Source organism: Aquila chrysaetos, chromosome 19 (genome assembly GCF_900496995.4).
Source record: "Aquila chrysaetos chrysaetos chromosome 19, bAquChr1.4, whole genome shotgun sequence".
Classification (NCBI taxonomy): domain Eukaryota; kingdom Metazoa; phylum Chordata; class Aves; order Accipitriformes; family Accipitridae; genus Aquila; species Aquila chrysaetos.
The window spans coordinates 12,493,059-12,507,623 of record NC_044022.1 but is presented as its reverse complement, the minus strand read 5'-3'; the positions used below and the strand labels follow the sequence as shown (position 1 = coordinate 12,507,623).

General features: G+C 34.5%; 1 protein-coding gene across 3 annotated transcripts in view; it reads left to right on the top strand.

Moving 5' to 3' along the window:
* DYNC2H1 (dynein cytoplasmic 2 heavy chain 1) overlaps positions 1-14,565 on the top strand; it is a 187,834-nt gene that overhangs the window by 70,288 nt on the left and 102,981 nt on the right. For all 3 annotated transcript variants that reach the window (XR_003927498.2, XM_030042296.2, XM_030042294.2), the window contains exons 64-70: positions 659-757; positions 1,967-2,090; positions 5,006-5,169; positions 6,458-6,577; positions 8,967-9,101; positions 9,870-10,013; positions 11,706-11,795. Coding sequence is in view for 2 of the 3 variants with exons in the window: in XM_030042296.2 (XP_029898156.1) it covers positions 659-757; positions 1,967-2,090; positions 5,006-5,169; positions 6,458-6,577; positions 8,967-9,101; positions 9,870-10,013; positions 11,706-11,795 (876 nt within the window). In the remaining variant the exon portion in view is untranslated. The remainder of the gene's footprint in view (positions 1-658; positions 758-1,966; positions 2,091-5,005; positions 5,170-6,457; positions 6,578-8,966; positions 9,102-9,869; positions 10,014-11,705; positions 11,796-14,565) is intronic.

Here is a 14,565-nt window from a genome sequence, read left to right as displayed (position 1 = left end):
ACTGGTATGAGAACCACACATTAATAAAGGTTTTATTAAAGTGAAAACCTGCTGTCTTGTCAGTATACATGTTACTAGGCAATATCACCAAAATAATCTACATTGTAGTGTTTGCAAGTTTGAGATCTGGATTTGTTTGTGATACAAGTAAAATGCTATTTGTATCTTTATGCATGCAAAATACTTATATTCGTTATTTTTTCTAAACTGCATTGAGGTCCAAAACCAGAAGTAACGTACCTTTGCCACTACAGGAAGAAAAAGGAAAAATAACACCTCTTCTTCAAAGTTTCAAAGCAGTTGTGAATAACAAAAGCTGTAGATTATACTAATTGAATAGAGACTCCTGTTTTTAAGAGAAGATGAAGAACTGCCTAACTTTAGCAGGGCAAACACCTGAGAGTTTTGGTCTTTTTTTTTTTTTTTTAAAGAATAAAATAAAAGACATAAAATTCCTTCTGCTGTTGTTTGTTGTCATTTTGGTTTTAGGCAGTTACTGTTTCTTTAAACACTTTGTTAATGAAAAAGATTTTAAAGTTACTAAACCATTAGTTTGGAGAAATAAAAAAAGGACTCCATTCAATTTTATTCTTAAACAAAATAGATTTCAGTAAAAAAACAAGTAATACATATATATATTTATTTCCCCCCCCCCTAGAGTAAAGTTTGCCCATTTTTGATAGACCCTTCTTTCCGGGCGACTGAATGGTTGAAGACACATTTGAAGGAATCACGTTTGGAAGTTATTAACCAACAGGTGCAGTATTTATTCTTGGTCTTACAATTCTGTTCTGCTTGAGCTCGCTCTATTCCAGACTTCGGGGAGCAGTTTTTAAAGGGGTGTGATAGCAGTCAACAAAAATGGGGTTATATTCCATGAAGCTTATACTTTCTCAGAGTTCTAGGTTACAGTGATTCTTACATGATACTGAAGATTTGTTCACTGAAGGAGGAGATCAAAGTATTTAAAATTGGATGGTCAACATCTGGTATTACTTCTACAAGTTTGCCTCTTTGTGCTGCACTCTCCAAGAATATCAGTTTTTCCTGCTGACAGGGAGATAGTAAAAGATTTGTAAACAGAGAGGTATTTTGTATTCTTGGTTGCATTTCAAGAGTGTGTATACACTTCTTCCCTAGGATTTTTCTGTTGTATTATCTACACTGGACATAGTAGGTTGAATTTCAGTGTGAGATTAAGGTACCCAAGATTAATTGTCTACATGCCACTGTTTACATGGGTGGTGAGGCTTGGTACAGTTGCACACACGTAGTCAGGCATCTAGTGCCATTCAAAGTCCCTTACTGACCCCTGCCTGTCTTCAGGATATTGCTTCAACAGAAAGTAGGTCTTCCACAGATCCCTGCCAGCTCTGTGCAGGCCTTTTAGATTCTCTCTGATGGTACTAGATACATATCTTTTGGTAATTTAATGCTTCCCCTGCTAGCTGATTGGCTTGATACCTTTTAGGCTCTGTTGTCTGCATTGTCTAGGATCTCCATTGACTGTAATGAAATCTTAAACTCCATGTCCATGTTTAAACACCTACATGCAAAAGACTGCATTTAGATACCTTAATATCAATGTGAATCCTGCCCTTAGGTCTTGATTCAGTTTTGAGACATAGCTACCTAATAGCATTTGAGATGCGTTAACTAGCCAGGACTTCCAGGTGCTCCTGACAGATGGCCCAAGACCTATGATAGACTTGGTTTCTTCTGGTACAGCACTTGGAGAGCTAGGCATGTTAAGTAGGTTGCCTGTATGTCAGTAGCTCAATAGATCAAACTTATTTAAACACTTGTGGCTAAACCCTGAAATATTGTATGATGCTTGTAATAGAATTTTTCAGTTATATTACTGTTTTTTAGATTCAGACTCCTGGTATAATGCCTTCCTGTTAATTCCAAAGTGTTACTATTTCAAAAAAACGTGAATCAAAGGAATTTATTTTTATTTGCCCAGGACACCAACTTCCTAACTGCTCTTGAGCTGGCAGTGAGATTTGGGAAAACACTTATTATACAGGAAATGGATGGAGTGGAGCCTGTACTTTACCCGTTGCTAAGAAAAGATCTTGTTGCTCAAGGTAAATGACCAAGATCTTTACAAATGCTTGCTGAAAGCTTTTGTAGGTTAGATCTATCTATATCATATAAAACTCGATTTTTCTGAAAACGTGTATTGTGTAATTTTTTCCTCTTTAACATTAACCTGCTGCTAACACTTCAGTGTATGAAATACGTTGGAGATATGTTCTTGTTTAGTAAGTGGAAAAATATTGAAAAGTATTTAAAGATTTTTTGACTGGAATTAGAATAAAGTGGTTTTATCAACTCTTCACAATTTAAATTTTAAGTTAATTTCTAGTGATAAGTAAAACTATGAGTTTGAAACTAGGAACTTGGGCCATACATAGACCAGAAATTGCACAACTGGTTGTGCAGTTAGAAATCAGAGTTTTAGAATGTTGGTGTTGCTGTTTCTCTTTCATTTGCCTAAAACTAAAGAAGGCACACAGGCCTGTCCCTGATGTGACTTTGAAATGGAGGGGGTCATAGAGATCAGCAAAATGGTGGAATTCGGTGAACGGAGTCTTCCTAACTGATGCAATGAAAGGGAAAAAAACCATTTACATTTTATAGTATCTCTGCTTTGGAGAGATAATTTACTCTATGTAACTCTCTATATAACTGCTTTGGATTTAGTTGCTTTAAAAAGGCGGATATGAAAAATTGTGTTGAAAGTGTAGCAAAGATAGATAGTAATGATGTAAGTATCTCAGCATGAATTATGCTGAATTATGTTGCATATTTTGAAATTATATCAAAAGAATTGAGTGGATTAAAAAATACTACCAACTATGTTTAAATACTTTCTGAATTATTGTAATTAAAGTATATTTATGTTATCCTTAATAATTATATTTCTGCCTCAAGTGTTGAATCCTCAGCATGTACCACAGTCTGTGCATGTAATTTACAATGTGAACTTTGGGCACTGAAAATAATTCAAGACTCCTTTTTGCTGTCATTTCATCTAATGCTGAGATCTAATAGTGGGTGAGGTAGCAGTAATTCTTTTAAGTGTAAATCCATGGTAAAAATAAATGCCAATGCTGTAGAGTTCTTAGATACATTTATCTCCTGTATCGGAAATGTCTGTTTAGTGACAAGAAAATGTTAGTTTAAATCATTCTTCCATTACAGATGTGCTTGCTTGTTTATCCTCAGTAAGAGTTGAGAGCACCACCAAAATGGTGACTTCAGGGATCTGTAGGAGGCTAGGTAGAACATCTTTACAACTTCTTTTTTTTCACTAGCTTCTGCTGAACTTTGGAAAGCAGAGATACAGTATTACAGGCATCTTAGCTGATTTTACTCAAGGAATCAACTTAAGAGATGAATGTGTCTGCAGAACTGTGGAGAAAGCCGATTACATTGAAATATACTAGTTTATTCAGGGAAATTGCTCGTAACACTCAGGCATCCTCTTCTGCATGTTAATGAGCTATGTTAATGCTAGGTCTGTGCAAGTCCAAACTAGGGACCTGTTTTTTGAAAAGGGAGAATGGGTCACTATTTGAATCTTTTCAGTCACTTCACAAGCAAGCACGCACTCCTTCTCTTTGTCAAAACGTGGAGGTGGGGGCCTGTCTGCATTATTTTGCTTGTGATGACTGTACATCTTTTCATTACTTGGAATGAAATGTTAAGAAAAATGTGAATATATTTATACTGCAATAAATTTGTCTTTGTATAGCTTCCATTTTCTGTTTGACGTTTTTACAGCGTAGGCCTAAAATTTATTCTGATCCTTGGCACAGAAGCAAAATTGGTATGAGATTTTCATCTCTACCAGTGTTTTAGCAAGAGATTTATACTTAGAGAATTTCTGATCTGCTCCCAGTGCTAAAAATAGAGAAGCACCTAACTATGCCACCTCAGAAATTTCTCTGGAAAAGAAATGTTCACTTTGAAACTTTCCATCTTATAATTCTGTTCTTCCTTCTTTTTTAGTATCAGGAGGCAAAATCTTACTTTAGTCTTGTGATTGTTTGAGTCTATTCTTTTCTGACCCCGCTAGAATGGAAACCTGTACTGGAAGGAGTGTGGTGAGAGGCCATACATATAGTTTCATTCTGTGACAGGCGTATTGAGAAATGTCAAAACATTGGGAGTATAAACAGAGATTGAAACCATGACAGCAGGAATTTAATAAATTAATTGTTTCTTTCATACTGTGATTAAATTAAATGTATTTATAACAAGATGAATTTATGGCGTATTTCTTAATGGAATATTTTTCTTTCAATCTAATGACTAGATATTCCAGCATCTTTAGTTTCATAGACTTTCTCTATAACAATTATCATAGAAAGTAATATTTTAATAGAATAATGGTTGTACAGCAACATCAACTTTCTACAAATAAATGTAACAGATCCAGAGGTGAAATCTAATGGTTTTGGATCACATGCAGAAAATGTTGAACCATCTTAGTTAGCCAATATGTAATTATGGCTAGTGTGTTTTGGTAGAGTGGTGTACCTATATGGAAGTGTAAATGAAAATGTATTTAAATTATGACAGGATTCTTACACAAACGGGGGATTCTCCAGTGCATCTTCTGTGGTATTTTGTCTCCTATTCATTGTTTGAAGATTTCAAAGATTCATTAGTATTACTTCAAGTCCATTTTTTGCCATTTATGCTTTTTGTACTGGGTAAGGACAATTCAATTACCCTGGTGTATTAAATATTCTCACTATGTAACTTGATTACACTAGTGCTATATTGCTGCATTTTTTTGTTTAACGATGCAGGATAGGTTATGTTCTTAAATTTTTCAAAAATTATTTTTCTTTCCAAACAATTTATAAATAAATTTTATAAAATATATTTGTGTCTATTGGTCATAAAGTATTGCACAAATACCTTTACCTTCAGGTAATTCTAGAATGTTCCAATCAGAGTAAGTATAACATCTATTTATTATTTACAGGACCCCGTTATGCTATACAAATAGGTGAAAAAATGATAGATTATAATGAGGAGTTCCGTCTTTTTCTATCAACAAGGAATCCAAATCCCTTCATTCCACCTGATGCTTCTTCTATTGTTACAGAAGTAAACTTTACTACAACAGGAAGTGGCTTAAGAGGACAGGTAGGCTTTTAGAATAAAAACAGTGTATAGTGGACATTCATAGCTACATCCAGCTTCTGGAAGAAGCCCTATGGTGCAGTTTGCATTAATGGTAATGGAGATATTTTCTAGCACACAAATATAAATGGTAAAATTGATGCTGAAACTAAATTTAAATTTTAAAATCTTGTTTTTATGCACTTTGGAACCAAGTAGTGAGTCCAATAGAGAAAATGGAAACCGTCTCGTTGACTTCAGTTGCAACAGATTAATTGCTAAGCTTGTTTTCTGTTTAAGATGCATTTATGGTGCCATGGAAACATTTCTGTTATTGCCCTCCAGTGTTCTAGTTAGAAAGTAATGCTAGCATCAAGATACTTTGTGTACTGGAAAGATGTAAGGAAACCAAAAAGCTATGTATTTTACTTCCTCCAAAATGCTAGTAGCTTTTGAGTTTTTTTTCTGTAATGTTTAGGAAGCAAAAAGTAGCATACAGCTGGAAGAGGGGAAAAAAAAGAGATAAATTAAAGGGAGAAAAAACCCTCTTTATTTGGTATGAAAAAAGTTTTTCCAAACTAACAAGAGGCTTAGAATGGGACGTAAATAAGATGTTGATAAGTAAGATATAATTCAAAATGTGAAGCATGGATAACCATATGGATTTCCTCCCTCCACTGGACATAGGGAATCGGTATCATACAATGTAACCAAGTGAGTTGACCCCCTCTTTAAGTGGAAATACAGAAGAAAAAGCTTTGTTTTTTGTTTCCTCTCTTTGTTGGCAGGAGAGGGGTTTGACTTTTGGTAGACTTGCTGGAAAGAAATTCGCTACCATTATTTTCAGTTTGTGCATTCTATTACCTACTTCTTTTTATATCTGATAACAGTATTTACACTAATGAAGACTGCCAATCATTTAAACACAGATGTGATTCAGATTGAGGTGCAAAGGTTTAGGTCTCAGCATAAAAGGGTGTGAATCAGTGTCCTTAATAAAGTGATCCAGTGCCTTTTGAGATGTCCTTGAGTATCTCACCTGGCTTGCATCTGCCATTATACACAAGGGCAAGTTTCACAGTAGTTCCTGAGTTATACTTGCCACTGCAGGATATCCTGGATATCTACATAGATTTAAAGCTGTTGGATGTCTGGTGCAACTGAGTAAACCCTTGGAAGTCTCCTTTCCAACATATAGACTAAATACTGCTAAATGATTAATGAGTATATATTATGCTATATAATTAATGAATATATATTATGAAATGTTAGAGTGTTTTTTATCCTGTTGAATAATCTCCTTTCTTTTTAGCTTTTGGCTTTAACAATTCAGCACGAAAAGCCTGATTTGGAAGAGCAGAAGACAAAACTGTTAGAACAAGAAGAAGATAAGAAGATACAGTTAGCTAAGCTTGAGGAATCTCTTTTGGAGGTAAAATAAATTTACCTCTTTTATATCTGTTAGATCAATAAGCGTTCATACTATTATGTGTTTGAATGAAGATGGTGAAAGTGTTGGAATAATGAGCTCTCAGAATTCTTTATTTGAGAAAATAGAAGCATTATTAGCCTGGGGCTGTTGGGAGAGTAAAGTAGATAAAATATGTACATCTGTCATGAAACTGTAGTGTTTCAATACATTAAGCATTGTCAAAGTTAAATGTATGAATTGTGGTTTAGATTGATTAATTTTAGTGCATTAAAAGAGAGAAAACTTTGTTAAAAATTATACTATTTCTTTTTCAAATTATTTTAAAAATGCCACATTTTTAACCTCGTGAATCATGTCCAATGATACTTTCTTAAGTTGAGAAATGATTCTGTGTTGTGAAAGGAAAAAAAAAAACCTGAAAGAAAAATTCCCTGTAGAAAATGGAAAGATTTGTTGAGAGATATTTAAAACTTTAAACCTCCACAATTGTTTTTTATTAGCAATGAACTATCATATTCTTATAGTTAACATTTTCCTTTCTCATATTTAAAGTTAATATTCTCAATTTTAAGTTTACCTTTTTATTTGAATGAAGGTAATTGAGCTCAGAAACAGTTGTACACCTCTATAAGAAGAGGTAGCTTCCAAGGAAGAGGACTGTTTCCTGTTTTGTTTGCATCTTGTCATGGATTTCACAGAAACCATACTTCATGCCCATAGGAATGGATCCTCAAATCCTCCTTCCTTCTAAAATGTCATAGATGCAGGGAGATTGACCTGCTGCCTCAAAACCCTATAGCTGAGTCATAGAGCTTTGCAGTATCCAGCACAATGGACTTGAGCATAAGCTAATTGTTTTTACAGAATCTTCAAAAAGTAATAAATTGAACTTTATTAGACTGGCCATTAATAGCTCAGTTCTAGAATTTTGCACATAATTATCTAATGTGATTTGAATTCCCACATTTACTGTCTCTATTAAACTCCCTATTAAGTCTCGAAAACTTAGCTCAAACCTTTTTTAAAACTGTGATGGGGCAGATTTCTTTTATAGGCAGAGGGAAACTTGTTCTCTAACAAAATTCCATATTCAAAATTGATCATTGTTTAACATCTTAATGTCTACCAGAAGCTGAGAGTTCAGAGATGCAACAAAAAAATGCCCACTTTTTAGAACAAACTTCTTGTGTGATCTTGGAACTCCAAAATCTTTCACATTTGTCCAATCTGAATTGTCAAGTGCAAAATGTCAAGTAATTGATGCCTAAGATATCTGCAACAAAAAGTGGCGAAGTATTAACACTGAGGTTGGTTTCAACTTTGGCATTCTTGTTAGCACTGAAATCAGAATACTCTTTGACCCTGAAGAAAGAAGCCTAAAGCTCAGTGGAAACTGACAGGTGCTACATGGACTTTGTCAACAAAGAAGTCAGTGCTGGAGGTGATCTAGCTCAATTCAAGTTAATCCTAAAGCAACATTAGCATTCCATCTGAAGTACTGTACTGGTTTTCTGCCGAAAGCTTTGGAGTGAAGATGTACGTACTGTGGCTACCTCATAGCTCACACTATGATTCATCATAGCAAAATGGGACTCCTTGAAAAGACAGATGATCTGCCTAAATTCTTTTCAACTAGAGAAGTCTATCTCCAAATATCCTGAAATACTGTACTGCAGGTAGTTGTTCAGAACTGACTTAACTGACAAGAAGCCAATTTTGTGTTGTTGTCTGACTAAAAAATTGTATTGAAGTATATTTACCGAAGGTTAGTTAAAAACCTTAAATAATAGTGAATCATTCAAGCTTTTCCTATTTCTTATTAGAAGTGTAATTGTTTGCACAGAAGAACTCAGGGAAAATGTGGAGTAACTGCAAGGATTTTGAAGGGATCTCTGATTACAAAACTGAAATTGTTGTAATTGTGAATATTCCTCTTAGTTGGAAATGAGAACTCAATTGTATAGGGGATATTAGAATGTTTTTGAAGGAAAATAAATATATGAATGACTGGGTACAGGAAGTTACAAGTAGCCAATTTCAGGTCAAACTGGTAGTCAAAGAGAAGAAAAAATACCCTGATTTGTATTTACCATGGGAATATGAGTGTGTAAGACTCTGGTCATAGAAATCATTCTCAAAAGCTTGCTGATGACGTAAGTTTCAGAACCTGGCTATCTGGACTGTTTGAGTTTGTTCTTGGGTTTTATTTTCCATGCTTCTTTAAAACAACATCTCAGTTTTTGGAGTAACCACCTGCTTTCTAGCACTCTTGATGCATTCAATGATTCAGAAATATGTACAGGTCAGAATGAAGGACAGCTTCTAAAATGCTTACTTTATGTTTCTTTTTTAATGTAACATAGATGACTTTTTTTTTTTTTTTTTACAGACACTTGCAACATCACAAGGCAATATACTAGAAAATAAGGATCTGATTGAATCTTTGAATCAGACTAAAGCAAGTAGTGCACTCATCCAAGAATCACTTGCTGAATCTCACAGACTTCAGAGTTTCCTTGATAAGGTAGAAGACTATTTTAATCTTTGATTGCTGTTTTTTCCTGCTAAAAATAGTCATCTTTTATATAGGGAGGGTATATACATCCACAGGAGTATACGATCAGTAACACACTAAATTAATTTTTTGGAGTAAAAGATATTTGGGATATGCAAATACAGAAAGTATTTTCAGTCATTAAATTCCTTTGTTTTACACATGGTGAACAGCTACACAATTTAAAGTCTGCCAGTTTGAATTAAAGGAATTTTCCTTAAGGACTTATTGGCAAGTAATGGGTTTTGACTTTATTTTTGCCATCTACTATTGCAAACAGTATGGCTCATATGGATGTTCTTACTTAATATATATCACTTGCTATTGCAAAAATTTAGATGATTGGTGATGCTGTTAATCTGCATGCTGTTTTTGTAGCATATTACAGTTTTCCTCTGTGTTCTTAATTTGTTTAGTTTAAAATTTTCTCTTGAATTCTGGGACGTGTTCTGTGGTAGGAAGAGGCCTCAGTGCCCTAGAGATTAATTTCCAAAATGTTCTTCATAATTTAAAGATTTTTTTTGCTGAAAATTGCTTCCAATTTTGAAATCTAAAGACAGTGTTGAAGTCTTGAGTGCATGTCCCTCAATTTGGAGAATCAGAAAGGATTCGGTTTTCTAAAGCAGTGCGAGTCATCCAAATGTTTTTTCAGTGGGATGAATATATGTTTATGCGATAACCGGTAGATGGCAGTAATGTCCTGGTTTGTTAATAGATGTATGGGTTTTTTATCCACAGGAGAGGGATGCCTATCTCCCTTTAGCTGAGAGTGCCAGCAAGATGTACTTTATTATCTCTGACTTGTCCAAAATTAATAATATGTACCGTTTTAGTTTGGCGGCTTTTCTGCGGCTTTTCCAAAGGGCTTTGCAAAGCGAGCAGGTATTTTCTCTTTTCCTGAAGCTGTTAATGCTGCAGAAGAATCAGTCTGCTTTGATCCTCAGAATTTGTTAGTTGCTCTGGACATTTTTAGAAAACGATGTTTAATAACTGATGATGAAATGTATAATAATTAGTGATGCTGAACTGTTCTTTAGCTATTCAGAATATGTGCAGATGGAATTTTTAATGATGTTATGTTACATATAAATTGTAAAATTGCTGTGCCATCTGAAACCAAAGTAACTCTTATTTGTAATTTCAGGTTTGCTCTTTGTCTGAGGTGAATTAGGAAAAATAAGGTTGATTATAACTTTACTGAAGGCTTTATTTAAACAAACTAATGATATAATCTGCAAATAATGCTCATTCTATCAGTAAGAGGTAGAATAAGAAAAGACCTATATTTTACATGATTCAGTTACCTAAAGGAAGATCAAAACTTTATCTACTTTTATACAGTTTGTAAGCATGCATGCAGTCTGTCTTGTTGAAAATGCAATTTTTGCTTTTCTATATTCTAATGGCCAGGATGTTCTTCTTACTGAAAGAATTATGGATTTATTCCTTGTCACCTCACTCTTTAGATCTAAAAACCCACACTGAGTAGCGATGCATTTTCTTTTTATTCAGCATCTCCAAAATTCATCTTATTTCTTTTTGTTTCCACTTTAAAAAGGCATTCACTAGCCTTTCATCATGTCGCTTTTGGATTCCCCTTTATTCTAGCATCTGTGCTTACAACTTTACTGCAGCTCCAATCGTTACCAGGAACATGGTTCTGACTGTGCGAACTTGCCCTCTTTAAAGTTCTTTACCTATTACCTCTTTTCCACAACATGAGCTTCTAACTTCTTGCTCTTACTTTCACACTCTTTCATAACTTTCTTTCTTCCTGCCTATTATGTTACCTATTTAAAGCTCAACTTCTCGTTTTGGTTTCTTTATTTCTTCCTTTTTTTTCTTCTCCTCTATTCAATTCTTCATTTTTCCCAAGCTATCTTTTAGACATGGGAAAGGTATTAGTCAAATCAGCTTACGAATCCAAATTGCCTTCCTTTATAAACTCATCTCTTCAAATTCCAGCATGGTAGAAAGGAACTTGTTTCTGATAAATCTCATACTGTTACATCCCTCACGCCCCCCCCGCCCCCCCTTTTTTTTCTTCCTGTATCCTAGCTGTCTTTCAGTTTTCTCCTGTTATAATTAGTCTTTTCGTCTGTAAGCTTTGAAGGACAGAGTATATTTATTATTTTCTACTTCAGTTGGGCCAAATTTGGCTGAAAGTTTAGTAACTACACTTAATGTCAATATACCTGTTTAATAACATTAAATATAGTAATTTAATACATAAGCAATTTTTTACCAAGTGAAAACTATTGAGATTTCAAGTATATTAATATTAGGAGAAGAAACCGTTATTTCATTCTCTATGTATTTACCTTATATATAATGTTGTATAATGTTCACAGTCAAAAAATCCAAGGCCAAAATATTGATTTCTTAATGCTTCAGCATGAACTCATTTTATTGTCTGCTCATTGATAACTTCAGCTGAGTTCAATAATATGTTTTTAGAACTAGTAAGTGTCACATAGAGTCCAGATTATTTGTGTCATTCTGCTGAAATTTACGAGGTACATAAAAAGATTTTTACTTCCACATGAATTTTTGAAATCCAAACTTTCTTTTTAGGATTCAAGTAATACTGAGGAAAGAATCAAGTCACTTATTGGCTCATTGAAACATACAGTGTATGAATATGTTTGTCGCTGTTTGTTTAAGGTAAGATGGTATTTTTTTCTGGCTTTTATACAGTGCACTGGGTTTGAGTATTCTTTCAGCAACCAACATTTGATCTACTTCAAATAAGCAGTATTGTGTCAGCACATATGTAATACAATGCAAAAAAATTACACTTGCAATATTTAACATGCAAAATGAGGAGGACTAAAAATTAGGGTATGACAGAATTAAGACTGCTTATGCATATTTCTCCACAGAGCAGTTTTCTAATGGACAAGGCTATTCTCAGTCTAGTCCTATTTCTGCTTTACCTCTGGCTCCTCATCTCTGCCTCATTCTGGCTTCATAGCCAGTCCCAGGCTTGGCATTCTTCTGAGCGCTGTTACTCTGTTCGCTCTTATTTCTAGCATTCCTAAGTATGAATGTTTGACCTAGTTGTCATGATAAGGTTTTATGTGATTATTTGTTCTTTTTTTTTTTAAAAAAAAAAGGAAACCGAAAAAACCATTGTAATACTCTCCTTTCTCTTTTCACATCCTGCACCAGGTCTCTACCTCTGCTAGGTTGTTTGTTTCTCTCTGTTCCCCTGTTCCTCCATATAATGTTCTTAATGTATTTCTTGTTTGCTCTGTATTTGAATCAGCTGGCTTTTCTCTTCTTGCTTTCTTGGTGAAAACCTAGGATAGATATGCCTTTCACTTTCAATTTTAATTTTTACTTTTACATGGAACAGTCATAACAGTGGGTGTTTGTCTCATAGTACCAGGCTGAAGAATGCATAGTAGGTCTGCATAGATGATTTGAGCAGTAGTACAAATCATGAAAGTCTGGAGTTTGATCAGTGAGAATGGAGACATCTTGGAAAATTTTACGCCTCCTCCCCTCTCCCTGTAATCTAGCAACATTATATTGAGGATGCAGAGGTAGCACTTATTTCTAAGGATTTTGGTTTATCAAAGTTCAAGTGGATTCTCATGAAATAGTCTCAAAATAATTTAATGTCTGTGTTTGAAGTCAGGAGTATGTGAAGCCTTCTAATAAGTCATCACATCTTTTGAATATTGGAAGACAGCTATTTTTATATATCAGAAAAGATTAAAGATTTCAAAAGGAAGGCACAGAGAGATTTCTAGTAGGAAAGATTTTCACTGTGAATGATCAGATTGGAGTTTAGAAATACTGAAAGTGTGTTACCGTGCAGCTTCAGAGTAATGGTCCATCTGGCTTAGTATCATGTTCTGATAGTGGAGAGAACAAATAAGGTTCTCATGCCATCAGCAATCCACTGCTGATTCTGCCTTTTATCCATGCAAATTTTTAAAGACTACTGTGACACTGAGGCTTTACTAGTGTCTTCATAAGTGGTATAGCTGATAGAGTTTATGCCTTTTTAAGTGTGTTAGAATTGGGAAGGATGGTTTTATTTGTCTGTCTGTGGTTAATATTTATGTTTGTGTGTACATAGACTTCATGTATGCTGGTAAGTGAAGTGGTGCCAAGACATTTTCCTGAGCACTGGAACTGGCACACCTGTACTGTTAATTTGTCAAAATAGTTGCTGTCATAGGTTTGGCCTGGGCCAGTTAGCATTCTTCCAAACAATTCCCATACAAGTTTTGGATCCTAAATCATCCAGGGAGTATTCTAATAGGCAGTTTGGATTTGGATTTGCTTACAGACCTTGTCTGAGAAGATGAAAGAGTCGAATGGTGCAGACTTCAGCCATTCCATGGCAGCTGTTCTCAGTGTCATATGATGTTCATGGACATAGTTTATTTATCAATACAAAGAGAACTTCAGTGCTTTGCACAGTTTGACTCTGATTGCAAGTTGGGGCCTGTTTGCTCTCCAGTCTTACCCCTGTAACAAAACCAATAGTAAATACATGCAAAAAGAAAATATAATGTCTTTTATTTTCTTTAATTGTATCCTTGGGGATACTTTGTACCATATGGTTTTGTAATTGAAAGAATTAATAAAACGGAACTATTTAAAGCAGCAAACAACAACTTTATGTATTAGTATCCATAGAGATACAAATTATGCCAAGAGTTTGTTGTGACTGCCATCATGCATTTCTGCAGTTACCCAAATCCAGTTTAAAGCAGCTGTGGCTCATATGAATTGAGTTATATATAGCCTCTTGGTAGTTTCCAAGGTCAGTCATTCCAAGGGCAATTAAAACTGGTAAGGATATGCTCTCTAAGCCATGTATGTCTGTTTAGTCAGTCAACCATAATTCTGGAACCTAATCACTGGGTAAATTATTAAATAATACAGCTGTATTATTTGAAATACAGATGCAGTTGAAGTTACTTTTACTGCACATGAGCATCCCAAAGATGATGAACATCTTGAACACCCTTACTCCATGTTTTTGTTCTATGTTGTTCTTATATCTGTCTGTTTCTGAGCTGATGTGTCAGGCTTGTAAAAAGCCATCTGTTTGAGAAAACAGTAATAATAAAGATAAAACAAAAATAATTTGGCCCTCTTATGTAATTTTGGCCTCAAAAATATAATAGGCATTGAGATGAGAAAGCCAATATTAGTCAAACATTCATCTTATACCTTATAACATGTACATAATATTTCCTAGAGTATGCTTCCTCATATTTGGTCCTGTCTCTTCTGAAAAGTCCCATGCAAATAATTTTTTAGTAGTATTCTTGGTAATTTAATATTCTTCAGAGTGGTAATTCTCTGAAGCTAAGGACAATCAGGCTGTCATTTTGAGGTACGCATAAGGCATGTATGTGGGAAACCACACCATGGAAAATTCAAACATCATCATCAAGAATAGAACTAA